This window comes from Sapajus apella, unplaced genomic scaffold, assembly GCF_009761245.1.
Source record: "Sapajus apella isolate SASKATOON/1434 unplaced genomic scaffold, GSC_monkey_1.0 scaffold14, whole genome shotgun sequence".
In the NCBI taxonomy this organism is placed as follows: Eukaryota; Metazoa; Chordata; class Mammalia; order Primates; family Cebidae; genus Sapajus; species Sapajus apella.
This window is the reverse complement of record NW_022436954.1, coordinates 4635183-4649025: the sequence shown is the minus strand read 5'-3', so window position 1 is coordinate 4649025 and position 13843 is coordinate 4635183. Positions and strand designations below refer to the sequence as shown.

General features: G+C 54.6%; 1 protein-coding gene across 4 annotated transcripts in view; it reads left to right on the top strand.

Annotated features, from left to right (window-relative positions):
* Positions 1 to 13843, top strand: part of DPP3 (dipeptidyl peptidase 3) — a 31033-nt gene that overhangs the window by 6287 nt on the left and 10903 nt on the right. For 3 of the 4 annotated variants that reach the window (XM_032282740.1, XM_032282739.1, XM_032282741.1), the window contains exons 4-16: positions 1942 to 2079; positions 2662 to 2736; positions 3323 to 3416; positions 7639 to 7769; positions 7881 to 8011; positions 8084 to 8142; positions 9108 to 9302; positions 9463 to 9575; positions 9934 to 10026; positions 11660 to 11722; positions 11818 to 11942; positions 12040 to 12160; positions 13501 to 13680. In XM_032282740.1, the coding sequence (XP_032138631.1) occupies positions 1942 to 2079; positions 2662 to 2736; positions 3323 to 3416; positions 7639 to 7769; positions 7881 to 8011; positions 8084 to 8142; positions 9108 to 9302; positions 9463 to 9575; positions 9934 to 10026; positions 11660 to 11722; positions 11818 to 11942; positions 12040 to 12160; positions 13501 to 13680 (1518 nt within the window). The remainder of the gene's footprint in view (positions 1 to 1941; positions 2080 to 2661; positions 2737 to 3322; positions 3417 to 7638; positions 7770 to 7880; positions 8012 to 8083; positions 8143 to 9107; positions 9303 to 9462; positions 9576 to 9933; positions 10027 to 11659; positions 11723 to 11817; positions 11943 to 12039; positions 12161 to 13500; positions 13681 to 13843) is intronic. The other variant, XM_032282742.1, reaches the window with a different exon arrangement.

Here is a 13843-nt window from a genome sequence, read left to right as displayed (position 1 = left end):
CGTTCTGGACCTTTTAGGTGCTCGCAAACATGGAGCTCGTTGGTCATCACCAGGAACAGTGGCGAGTGCTGGGCAGGGGGCATCCCCACCAGGGTTATGAGGCTTGAGTCTGTTTAGGGCAGAGGTGGTTCTTACAGCAGGTTTAAGAGCCGGGACTTTCACATGCACACAAGTCACCTGGCAATCTTACTGACATTCAGCATCTGATTTAGCAGGTCTGTGGGGGCCCAAGGCTTGACATTTTTTTTTTGAGACGGAGTCTTGCTCTGTTGCCCAGGCTGGAGTGCAGTGGCATGTCTGCTCACTTCAATCTCCACCTCCTGGGTCCAAGGAATTCTCCTGCCTCAGTCTCCTGAGTAGCTGGGACTACGGGCGCATGCCACCATGCCCAGCTAAGTTTTTGTATTTTTAGTAGAGACAGGGTTTCACCATGTTAGTCAAATGGTCTTGATCTCCTGACCTCGTGATCTGCCCACCTTGGCCTTCCCAAAGTGTTGGGATTACAGATGTGAGCCACAGCACCCAGCCTGACATTTTTTCATTAAGACAGGGCATTGCTCTGTCACCCAAGCTGGAGTGCAGTGGTGTGATCATGACCCACTTCAGCCTCAACCTCCTGGACTCAAGTGATCCTCCTACTTTCGCCTCCCAAGTAGTTGGGAATGTGGGCATGCACCACCACACCAGCTAAATTTTCTTCCTTTCTTTTTCTCTTTTTTTTTTTTTTTTTTGAGATAGGACCTCACTCTCTTACTCAGGCTAGAGGGCAGTGGCACAAACACAGCTCACTGCAACCTCAACTTCCTAGGCTCAAGTGATCATCCTCAGCTTCCAGAGTAGCTGGGACCACAGGCACCTGCCACCACGACGCCTAGCTGATTTTTAAAAAATTTTTTGTAGAGGGCTGGGCGTGGTGGCTCACACCTGTAATCCCAGCACTTTGAGAGGCCTAGGTGAATGGATCACGAGGTCAAGAGATTGAGACCATCCTGGCCAACATGGTGAAACCCCATCTCTACTAAAATACAAAAATTATCTGGTGTGGTGGCGCATGCCTGTAGTCCCAGCTACTCGGGAGGCTGAGGCAGAAGAATTGCTTGAACCCAGGAGGCGGAGGTTGCAGTGAGCCGACATTGCGCCATTGCACTCCAGCCTGGCACCTGGCAACATAGCAAGATTTTGTCTCTACAAAAAAAAAAAAATTTTTTTTTTTGTAGAGACAGAATCCCACTGTGTTACCTAAGCTTGTCTTGAACTCCTAGGCTCAAGCAATTCTCACACCTTGGCCTCTCAAATTGCTAGGATTACAGGCATGAGCCACTGTGCCTGGCCTAATTTTTTTTTTTTTTTTTTTTTTTTGGGATAGAGTCTTGCTTTCGTCACACAGGCTGGAGTATAGTGGCAGGATCTCAGCTCACTGCAACCTCCACCTCCTGGGTTCAAGAGATTCTCCTTCCTCAGCCTCCCAAGTAGTTGGGATTACAGGTGTGCACCATCACATCCAGCTAGTTTTTATATTTTTGGTAGAGACGGGGTTTCACCATGTTGGCACGGCTGGTCTCAAACTCCTGAACTCAGGTGATCCACCTGTCTCGGCCTCCCAAAGCGTGGGGTTACAGACGTGAGCCACCTTACCCTGCCTAAATTTTTTTATTCTTTGTAGAGATGGGGGTCTTTCTATGTTGCCCAGGCTTATCTTGGCTTCCAAGCCTGGCCTCAAGTGTGTCTCCCTCCTCTGCCTCCTGAAGTGCTGGGATTACAGGCATGAGCCACCGCACATGGAGGCTTGACACTTCTCAGGTCCCAGTGCTGCTGGTCCATGGACCACACAACGAGCCAAAGCTCTTAGGCCATGGGAGAAGAGCTTGGGAGTGGATAGGGAGGCTCTGGAAGGCAGGTTTGGGTGGGGTGGCTGGACCAGTGGCCTCCCTTTCCCTGCAGGAGAAGCTGGAACGGGTGATCCTAGGGAGTGAGGCCGCTCAGCAGCACCCAGAAGAAGTCAGGGGCCTCTGGCAGACCTGCGGGGAGCTTATGTTCTGTCTGGAGCCAAGGCTTCGACACCTCGGGCTGGGGAAGGAGGTGAGGCCCCGACTCCTCCAAGTGGAGGAGGAGTGGAGGGAATCCTTCCAGGCCACTTGGTAAGGAGGGAAGGACACGGAATGGGGAGGTGATGGGCTCTGCCTCACATTCCTGAGGCAATACTCCCTACTGCAGGCCTCAGTTTTGTCATTTGTAGAATGGGAAGCAGGTCGGGTAGAATGCTTTCTGAATGCCCTCCCAGATCTGACATTCTGCACGCAGGGTGCAGTGTGCTGATGGAGGGAAGGAGAAGAAGGCTGAAGGAAGAGGGAGCTGAGGAAGGGATGGCAGGGAAGGAGGGGGTTGCAGGCTTCCCACCTCTGGAGGCCACCTCAGTTGCCTGGGGTGAGGACCTTGGCAAGTCTTAGGGGTGGGCCAGCCTGAGAGAGGCCTCAGCAGGGCTGCAGGAAGGCTGGAGATGAGCATCTGTTTGTTTTACAACTTTTTCCCCTAGAGGTAGATGGAGAGGTAAGGGGTAGAGGCTGCTGGAAGGAGGAAGGGACAGGAATCCTGGAAGATGACATCCCTGCAGCCCTGACCTCGGCAACTCCTCTTTCCCATGTCCCCTCTCTTCCCCAACAGGGAATCACCACCTATTTCTCTGGGAATTGTACCATGGAAGATGCCAAACTGGCCCAAGACTTTCTGGACTCACAGGTTTGGGGTTAGGGGATCTCAGGGTATCGGCGGTTTGGTGGGGTTCCTAGTCCCAGACCCCTCATACCTGGTGACCACTCCTGGGTCTCTGCTTGACTACCCCCCCACCCCTCTATGAGGGAAGGCGCCACCCCTGCCCCACCCCAGGCTGTAGAACCTAATGACAGGCTCAGAGCAGGATGAGAAGGCAGGACCTCAAGCCACATACATCCTTGTGTGGCTCTGGGGTCCGTGTGTCAGTGGAGCTCCCAGCTCAGCCACTTACCAGCTACGTGATCAGTTTCCATGTCTGTGAAGTGGTACCCACCTCCGGTAGCCCTGGGTTCATAGAGGCCATGCAGTGCCTGGCACAGTGGTTGGAGTCAGTGCTTAGTAAAAGTTAGTGCACAGTGTCACGAGCAGAGCAGGAGAGTCGGCCCTGGGCTGTCCCTGCCCACTCTCTCCCTCTCCCCCTCCACAGCCAACTGGGAAGGCCCAGCCTGCTTTGCCTCCATGCATTCTCCCCCTTGGGTGGCCCATTTTCCTCTTCCCACCCCACTGTCCCCTCCAGACCTCACTCTCTAACCCCTGCCCTGGTCTCTTCTAGAACCTCAGTGCCTACAACACCCGGCTCTTCAAAGAGGTCGACAGAGAAGGGAAGCCCCACTATGAGGTGCGACTGGCTTCTGTGCTCGGCACAGGTGAGCTTAGCCCCAGGCTTCCCTTCTGCTCCCTCCCAGCCACTTCTGGACCTGGGTGGCTCAGGCCACCAGCCGTGCCACTCCAGCGGAAAGAGGGTCCTTCTCTCCCAGGAGTTTCTGCATAAGTCCAGGGAATAGCTCCAGTTTCTCTATATTAGTCCCGTATTTGTCTGTGAACCAATCCCTATGGGCTAGCAAGGGACAGGTCTCTGACTGGCTCAGCCTGGCCTCAAGCCTATCCTGTAGTTAGGCGATGAGGTTGGCCCTTCAGGCCGGGTACGGTGGCTCACACCTGTAATCCCAGCACTTTGGGAGGCTCAGGGGGACGGATCATGAGATCAGGGTGGTGCCCAACATGGTGAAACCCCATCTCTACTAAAAATACGAAAATTAGCTGGGTATGCTGACGTTTGCCTATGATTCTAGCTATTTAGGAGGCTGAGGCAGGAGAATCGCTTCAACCCAGGAGGCAGAGGTTGCAGTGAGCCGAGATCTTACCATTGCACTCCAGCACTCCAGTCTGGGTGGCAGAGCAAGATTCCGTCTGAAAAAAAAAAAAAAAAAAAAAGAGATTGGCCCTTCCCCAGCCACCTGCAGCTAGGGTAGTAGTAGTGGGGGCTGGAGCGATGTTCTCAAAGGGAAATTGGGGTTCATTCCCAGGAGAGGGGAAATAGTGTGTACAGAAGCGTGCAGGCCTTTGCCACCTGACTTTGTTCCCTACCCACCCCCCAGCCCCTGCCTGGGGTATTCCCCACCCATCTCCACAGCCTCCCATTCTGTGCTCTGGCCGTGCTCGACAGCACCCAGTTCTCATGGACCCTCCCCCTCTCTTTTTTTTTTAATGATTTGGTTTAGCACCATATTTTTTTTTTCTCATGGACCCTCTCTAGGTCTTTGTTTTTGTTTTGGGGTTTTTATTTTTTGAGACAGAGTCTGAAGTATCGCCCAGGCTGGAGTGCCTAGGCTAGAGTACAGTGGCACGACCTTAGTTCACTGCAACCTCTGCCTCCCGGGTTCAAGTGATTCTCCTACATCAGCCTCCAGAGTAGCTGGCATTGCGGGCACCCATCACCACACCTGGCTAATTTTTGTATTTTTAGTAGAGACAGTGTTTACCATGTTGGCCTGGCTGTTCTCCAACTCCTGACCTTAGGTGATCTGCCCGCCTCTCGGCCTCCCAAAGTGCTGGAATTACAGGTGTGAGCCACTGCACCTGGCCCCTCTCCGGGTGTTTGCACAGTGTATTCCCTGCTTCCCATGCAGAACCTCCTCTGGCCTCTCCTTGTGCCCTGGCCACCTCTTCCCCGTCCTCTAGGCCACGCATGGACGTCGCCTTCCCCAGGATCTTCCCCCATCTTCCCATAACTGAGTCCATGCCCTTCTCTCTTCCCATAGGCACACTCAGTAGTTTCCCTAACTCCAAGCTCCCGAGAGGAGGGTCTGTGTGTTTCATCCGCCATCGTCTCCCCAGTGCTCAGCGCTTGGTGGATCTGAGTATCCGTCAGGGAGATGATGGCAGATGTGGGTTCAGAGGAACAGGAGAGGATCTCACTGGAATATAAGCTGGGCCCATGCTGAACGTACAGGATGCAGTGTCGGGCAGCGGTTGAGTGAGGCCCTGGAGCCAGGATACCTGAGTGGGTCATTATCTATTGCTGTGGAACAAATGCTTCCCAAATTAGTGCTACAAAACCGCCTTTTTGGCAGAGCATGGTGGCTCACGCCTGTAATCCCAGCAGTTTGGGAGGCCGAGGCAGGTAGATCACGAGGTCAAGAGATTGAGACCATCCTGGCCAACATGGTGAAACCCCGTCTCTACTAAAATACAAAAATTAGCTGGGCGTGGTAGTGTGCACCTGTAGTCCTGGTTACTCGGGAGGCTGAGACAGGAGAATGGCTTGAACATGGGGGGCGAAGGTTGCAGTGAGCCGAGATTGCGCCACTGTACTCTAGCCTGGTGCCTGGCGACAGAGCAAGACTCTGTCTCAAAAAAAAAAAATAATAATATTTTCATGCTCACAGACTCTGGGTCAGGAATGCAGGCGGAGCACAGTAGGAACAGCCAGTCGCTGGGTGACCATGTCTGGGACCTTAGCTAGGAAGACTCGATGGCTTGGGACCGCAGGCATCCGCGGGCTCATTCGCTCACACGCAGGTGCTGGCTGTCGGCTGGAACCCAGCTGGGCTGTTGACCACAATACCTCACGTGGCACCCTCTTGTTGTTCATGGTAGCTGGGCTCCAAGAGTGAACATCCCAGGACAGCCAGGCGGAAGCCTGCTCACCAGTGTGACCTGGCCTCGGCACATAAATGATGTATGTGCCACTGAAGTCACAACCTTCAGCTTCAGGAGGAGGGAACACAGATCCCACATCTGCGTGGGTGAAGTCACAGTTGAGCTGGATACAGTGGCTCATACCTGTAATCCCAGCTAGTCAGGAGGCTGAGCCAGAAGGATCACTTGAGCCCAGGAGGCAGATCAGCTGGGCAACCTTGCGAGATCCTATCCCAGTTTTCTTTTTTTAAAAAGAGCAGTAAGACAGGAAATACTGTGGCTATTTTTGCCTGTTTGTTTGTTTTTACGTAGCTTTGAAGTATATTTTATTGATCAGAGATGAGGAAAATACAATAGTGTGTTAGCATCCCATCGCTTCTGTAACAAGTTACCACAAATTTAGTGGCACCAAACAACACAGATTTATTCTATTACAGTTGTGGAGGTCCAGAGTCTAAAAGCAACGCGAAGCTGGGCTGCGTTCCTTCTGGAGTCTCAGCAGGAACCTGCTCCCTTGCCTTTTCCAGCTTCTGGAAGACTGCCCAGCCCCCGACTTCACTCCAGCTCCCTTCTGCTATCATCACAGCTCTTTCCCTCAGTCACCCTCTTGTCTCCCTGTGGGACTGTCGATTATATTTGGATATGGCTGTCTTTTAAAATCCAATCTGCCACTTGCTATCCACTTAACATCTCGGTGCCTTAGTTTCCCATCTGTAAAATGGAGATAATAGTTTCCCCCTTCCCCCAGAGTTGGAATGAGGCTTAAAGGAGTTAATACATGGAAAGCACATGTTATATGATACATATATTTTTGGTTTTTTATTTTTTTGTTGTTTTTGTTTTGAGATGGAGTCTCGCTCTTGTTGCCCAGGCTGGAGTGCAGTGGCACAATCTCAGCTCACTGCAACCTCCACCTCCCAGGTTCAAGCAATTCTCCTGCCTCAGCTTTCCAAATAGCTGGGTTACAAGCGCCTGCCAACATGCCCAACTAAATTTTTTGTATTTTTAGTGGAGACGGGGTCTCACCGTGTTGGCCAGGCTGATCTCCAACTCCTGACCTCAGATGATCCACGCGCCTCAGCTTCCCAAAGTGCTGGGATTACAGGTGTGAGCCACTGCGCCCAGCCAGTTTTTTTTGTTTTGTTTTGTTTTTGTTTTTGAGACAGATTTTCACTCTTGTCGCCCAGGCTGGAGTACAATGGTGTAAAATGGCTTATTGCAACCTCCACCTCCCTGGTTCAAGCAATTCTCCTGCCTCAGCCTCATCAGTAGCTGGGATTACAGGTGCATGCCATCACAGCCGACTAATTTTGTGTTTTTAATAGAGGTGGAATTTCACCATGTTGGCTAGGTTGGTCTTGAACCCCAGACCTCAGACGATCCACCCGCTTTGGCCTCCCAAAGTGCTGGGATTCCAGGTGTGAGCCACCATGCCCAGCTGATATATATATGTGTATATATAGATATATATATGTATATATATATACATATATATATATATTTTTTTTTTTTTTTGAGACGGAGTTTCGCTCTTGTTACCCAGGCTGGAGTGCAGTGGCGCGATCTCGGCTCACTGCAACCTCCGTCTCCTGGGTTCAAGCCATTCTCCTGCCTCAGCCTCCCGAGTAGCTGGGACTACAGGCGTGCGCCACCATGCCCAGCTAATTTTTGTATTTTTAGGAGAGATGGGGATTCACCATGTTGACCAGGATGGTCTCAATCTCTTGACCTTGTGATCCACCCGTCTCAGCCTCCCAAAGTGCTGGGATTACAGGCGTGAGCCACCGCGTCCGGCCGATATATATATTTTTTAAGATGAGAGTTTATACTCATGTCTGTTGGCACAGGGAGCCATTGAAGATCTTAGAGTAAAAGAGTGCTATGGGGAAGAGCTGGCTGAGGTGTCTTACTCCAGCCTTTTCTCTGAGTGATGCCTTCTTTCCCCAGAGCCTTCCCCAGACTCCGAGGTGACTTCCAAGCTGAAGAGCTATGAATTCCGGGGAAGCCCTTTCCAGGTGACCCGGGGGGACTACGCACCCATCCTCCAGAAGGTGGTGGAGCAGCTGGACAAAGCCAAGGTTGGACTGGCTGGGGGCTGAGGTGTGCAGGCTGGGGACCCTGCTGGGCAGCAGAGTGGGGTGTGGAGGTGGGTGGGCGGCCCAAGGCTGACTGTCCCCACCCTACCCCAGATGTATGCAGCCAACAGCCACCAGAAGCACATGCTGGCCCAGTACATAGATAGCTTCACCCAGGGCTCCATCGAGGCCCACAAGAGGGGCTCCCGCTTCTGGATCCAGGACAAAGGCCCCATCGTGGAGAGGTGAGGCGCCAGCTCCACCCTGCCCACCCCTCCTGCCCGCCCCTCCTCTACCTCTGCCCTTTTCTCCCCCAGTTACATCGGGTTCATCGAGAGCTACCGTGACCCCTTTGGTTCCCGAGGAGAATTTGAAGGTAACTTCCTCGGGTAGGGGGAGGTCAGTCACAGTCCCTTTTTCTACCTCCAAGTCCATGTTTCCAGCGCCCCTTGAGGGTTCTCCCCACCCTCCTCAGCCATAATCATAACAATAAGAACAGCCACGGTAAATAAACACCATTTACAATGTATTGGCACTGTTGTAAGAAGCTTACCTATATTAACTAATTTAGGGTTCATCATCCCATGAGGATTTATCTTAACAGGTGTGGGCACTGGGGCACAGTTGCGGGGTGGCCCGGGAACCCTGGCTCTGAGCCCGTTTGCTGTGCTGCCTCTGGTGTCTGATCAGGGCATAGGCTCCAAATAGACATGTGCCTCCCAAGCCCAGCTTCACCGCACCCGGGCTGTGTGATCTTGAGCCAGCTAGCCCAGCCTCTGAGCATCAGTGTGATTAGGATGCAGACTGCTGCACTCAGTGTCTGGGAGCAGGATAGACATTGTGACTGTAGACCTGACCCGAGGCTGTCATCCCAGGCTGGTGGCAGGCTGCCTCAGCCCCCACCCACGTCCCCGGGGAACCTATCTGTGCAAGGCGGGGCATCCAGCCTGAGGATTCAGCCACTTCTCTGACTGCCCTAACCCTCCCTAGCCCCTGGATGTAGAAGATTCTGAGCATCTGCCTGCTAAAACCTAAGAGATTAGCCTGGGAGGAGGGAGAGCACACAGCCTGTTGGGGCTCATGTGTGAGCCCCTAGACCCAGGCCCAGGGGGAAGGGGCAGGTGGCCCAGGGGCCTGAGTGGGAGACACGTTTGTGCAGCCGCAGCTTTCCTGCCCCAGTCCTGACCCAGTAGGGCCCAGGCCTGGATCACTGCCGTTGCCAGCCACCAGCACAGTGATCATATACAGTAGCCATTCAGTACATGCATGATGGCTGGAGTAGGGTGAAGTGGGAGCCCTCCTGGAACCCTGCCAAGCCACAGCCCCCTCCCTCCCCTGCAGGCTTCGTAGCCGTGGTGAACAAGGCCATGAGTGCCAAGTTTGAGCGGCTGGTGGCAAGCGCAGAGCAGCTGCTGAAGGAGCTGCCCTGGCCCCCAGCCTTTGAGAAGGACAAGTTTCTTACCCCCGACTTCACCTCCCTGGATGTTCTCACCTTCGCTGGCTCTGGCATCCCTGCTGGCATCAACATCCCCAACTGTGAGTGTCCTCAGGCCCAGCCCCCAAGCCCCAGAAGCCTCCTTTTAGAGCCACCCCTCCCTCTCCACATGCACACCCTCCACAAACAGCCCTGTGCCTCCTGTCTGTGGCCTTTGACCCTCACCTCTTCTTCCTGGTCCTTCTCCGCCTTCTCCTCCAGATGATGACCTGAGGCAGACGGAAGGCTTTAAGAATGTCTCACTGGGGAATGTGCTGGCTGTGGCCTACGCCACGCAGCGGGAAAAGCTCACCTTTCTGGAGGAGGAGGACAAGGTGGGCGCCAGTAGTCAGAGGGTCGGGGCTGGGCCTCACCTGCCTGAAGTGGACTTGGGAAGGCGGACAGCCCAGAGCAGTAGAAAGGAAAGCGCAGTTTCAGTCCTGGCTCTGCCACTTCCCAGCCATGTGACCATGCGGACTTTGGAGCCTCAGTGTCCTCTTGGGTCACACTGGGGAGGCATCCCTCCCTGCCGCCTGGGTTGTTGCAAAGATGAGATGGGCTGTGGGGTGGAGCACGACTGGCCTTCACAAAGCACGTGCACTGAGCTGGGCCCATGGCCCAGGGGAGGGGAGGGTGACAGGCTCTGTGGCCGGGGCCGGCCAGTAGACATTGCATTCTCTGCTGTCTTGGCAGGACCTGTACATCCTCTGGAAGGGGCCCTCCTTCGATGTGCAGGTGGGCCTGCATGAGCTGCTGGGCCATGGCAGTGGCAAGCTCTTCGTGCAGGTGAGAAGGCAGCGGCCAGCCCTGGCACCCCCGCCCACAGCTCCACTCTGCCACAACCTGCCCTACCCAGCGGTGAAGCTGCTCCAGCCTCTGCCCTCGGGGGCTGTGGGTCAGGTGGGGAAAATGGCCCCTTAAGCAGAGAAGACTCTGTCTTGCCCACCCTCAAGATGTCCCAGATGCCTGAGTGTAGAGGTATAGAGGGACCTTCAGGACAGTTCAGCTGCCATTCCCACACCAGGAGGAATTGCTTGGCTCAGGCTAAGGAAGCGTACCCTAAGGGTGTGACTCCAGTGGCCCCAGGACAGACGCTGGGGCAGGTGGCATCTCTGCTACTCCCGTCTGAGGCGGCAGTGCTGTCTGTTTGCGCTGCTGTTCTGTGGAGCCTGGGCCTTTCCAGGTATTGTTGGGAGCCACTTCTCCCCAGAGCAGCCCCTTCCTGCCAGCCGGCCAGAGTGGCTGGAGCCCCCTCCACACCTACCCGGGGAATATGGAAACACAGACAGTTTTTTGTGGAGGGCTGAAAAAGCTGATTGTGGACCCCCAGCATGGAGATGACCAGAGGTGGGGTGGGGTGTGGACCCTCCCCTCCGAGGGTGGGGTTCTGGGTGGGCCCTGTTCCCCAGGAATGGGGCTGCTTCCCTGGATGGTGAAGGGCTGGAGCTGGGCGCCAGGGTCAGGAGGCTGCGGAGAGCAGCTGCTGGGGCAGCAGTCTGGTGGAGTGCCTTGTCCAGGCTTTATCCAGTCTGTGGCCTTGGATAAGTCAGCTCCTTCACCGAGCCTCAGTTGGCCTATATGTAAAATGACGTTCCTGACACCTACCGTGTGGGCTGTTGTGAGGACTAAAAGTGAAGACAGACAGTAAGCCCTGGCACACAGTAGGTCCTCAGCAAGCAGGTGTTAGTGTTGAGAGACAGTGTCCATGGAGGTTGTGTGCTCTGACTCCATCTTGGGGCTCTCAGGCTCTGAGCCTCAGTGTCCTCGTCAGTGAAGTGGGGTAATAGTAGCACTGTCCTCAGAGGGTGCTGCCTGAGGCTGGGCGTAGTGGCTCACGCCTGTAATCCAAGCACTTTGGAGGCCAAGGCAGGCGGATGACCTGAGGTCGGGAGTTCAAGACCAGCCTGACCAACATGGTGAAACCCCGTCTTTTAAAAAAAAAAAAAAAAAGGATGCTGCCTGAAAGATGCTTGGCACGCAATGGGAGGGTGAGGATGACACTGTGACCTCCTCTGGCAGAGCCAGGAGCCCGGCCGGAAGCCCGTGGTGGGCACAGCTGGGTTCTCTGGCCCACATGTTTGGGGCATCTCCCACTGGGGTCTGGAGACACCAGATCTGGATCTTCACAGGACTTGGGGTGGGGGGTGGGTCCCTCCCCTGTCTGGCCCTCAGTTTTCCTCTCTGGCGGTGGGGTAGGCAGCCCTGGTTCTCACGCTCCTGATGGCTCTGAGGAGGCAGCGAGCGTCACAGGGCTCAGGGCTGTGCAGGCGTCAGTGTGTGGACAGACCTGCTGCTCCCGCCACCCGCTCCTGTGCTCCCGCTTGCCTTTCTGAGCTACTCTCCGGGCCCACAGATTCTGGGGCTGGAGGCCTGGACCCAGCCAGGGGTGCCTTTCCCTCACTCGCCCTGTGTTCTGCAGGATGAAAAAGGAGCATTCAACTTTGACCAGGAGACAGTGATCAACCCAGAGACGGGCGAGCAGGTGAGGGAGGCCTCGGCGGACCCCCAGGTGCTGGAAGGGTGGGCACCAGTGGGGCATTGGCCACTCTAAGTCTGACAGTCCGGCTCCTTTTCCAGATTCAGAGCTGGTATCGGAGTGGGGAGACGTGGGACAGCAAGTTCAGCACCATTGCCTCCAGCTACGAAGAGTGCCGGGCTGAGAGTGTGGGGCTCTACCTCTGTCTCCACCCTCAAGTGCTGGAGTAAGCGCAGCAGGGCTGAGGGGTGGGCTGTCCCAGGTCGGTGGGAGGGACACAGGGCAGCCTCTGACCATTCGCCCCCTGCCTGCCCCTCCCACAGGATCTTTGGCTTTGAGGGGGCTGATGCAGAGGATGTGATCTACGTGAACTGGCTCAACATGGTTCGGGCTGGGCTGCTCGCTCTGGAGTTCTACACACCTGCGGCCTCCAGCTGGCGACAGGTGGGGCCTGGGTGGAGCCCCCAGGAGGCAGAAGAGAGCCTGCAGTGGGTGCCAAGATCAGGGTGCAAGGATGGGACCGCGGTACCTTTAAGGCAGATGAACTGAGTTTAATCCCAGACTCCACTATTTAGGGGCAAGTCACATCACTCTTGTGAGCCCCAGAATTCCTCTCTGTGAAATGACAGTGGGACTCTCCCCGACCACCATTCAGGGTGAATCAGACAAGGTGACTTTATTAGGACTCCTTGCAGTTGGTGTACTCTGTGCCACATACAATTCGTTTTTTGTTTTTTGTTTTTTGTTTTGAGATGGAGTCTTTCTCTGTTGCCTGGCTGGAGTGCAGTGGCACAATTTTGGCTCACTGCAACCTCTGCTGCCCGGGTTCAAGCAATTCTCCTGCCTCAGCCTCCTGGGCAGTTGGAACCACAAGCTCACACCACCACACCCGGCTAATTTTTTTTGTATTTAGTAGAGATGGGGTTTCACTGTGTTGGCCAGAGTGGTCTCAATCTCCTGACCTCGTGATCCTCCCATCTCGGCCTCCCAAAGTGCTGGGATTACAGGCGTGAGCCACCGCGCCTGGCTGCAACACACAATTCTAAGCGCCCTCCATGAATTAACTACCCCAGGAGGTAGGTGCTATTGTTATCCTCATTTTAGAGATGAGGAAGTTGAGGCACAAGGAGATGAAGCCACCTGCCGCTAAGTGGCAGAGCCAGTATTCGCATCCACACGGTGCCTCTGGGGCCATTCGACGCCACCGCTGAGTTATGTGTCCTTTGGACAAGGAGTAAACAATAGAAACTTTTTGACAAAATCAGATGGGTGTGGTTTGAGGAGGTGATGTAATGTCATTCAGAGTCCAGAAATATGGGTCTGAGTCCTGACTCTTCCTTTACTAGCTGTGTGCCCCTAAGGAAGTCCCTCTACCTCTCTGGGCCTCTATTTTATTATCCATAAATGGGATAATGATGCCTACTTGGTTCCACTTTTGAGCACAAACAAGGTTGTGGAGGAAGAAGTGTTTGGGGGCCCTGGAGAGGGTAGCTGCTGTCCTCAGGGGGGATCTGGAGCAGCAGGGGTCACAGTGGATGACATGGGAAGCACAGGCACCAGGTCCTGCCTGGAAATGGCCTCCCTGTCTCCTAGGGCAGCCTACCCTCTCTGTGAGCTGAGAAAGGAGGAAGCATTTGAGGGGAGGGGAATAAGCAATAAAGGACCCGCAGGGTGGGGGAGATTGACAGTAACAGTTGCCAGTTAATGAGCATATACTATAGACCAGGCCTAGAACCAAGCACTTGATACAGGCTGCAAATGTCATCTTTCCCCCGCCCCGGCAGGCCCATATGCAGGCCCGGTTTGTGATCCTGAGAGTCTTGTTGGAGGCTGGGGAGGGACTCGTTACCATCACTCCCACCACAGGCTCTGATGGGCGCCCAGATGCCCGGGTCCGCCTCGACCGCAGCAAAATCCAGTCTGTGGGCAAGCCTGCTCTAGAGCGCTTCCTGCGGAAACTTCAGGTAAGCAAAGGTCTCTCACCTGGGGGGCCCCCACCAACCTCTCCAGGGGCACTGAGTGTTACCATGTGCCAGGCACAGAGAATAAGCTGTGAGCAGTTTCTTATGCTGTAATGAGGAAAGGTAGCCAGTAAACATGTAAGTGCATAGGGTGGCTCACGCCTTT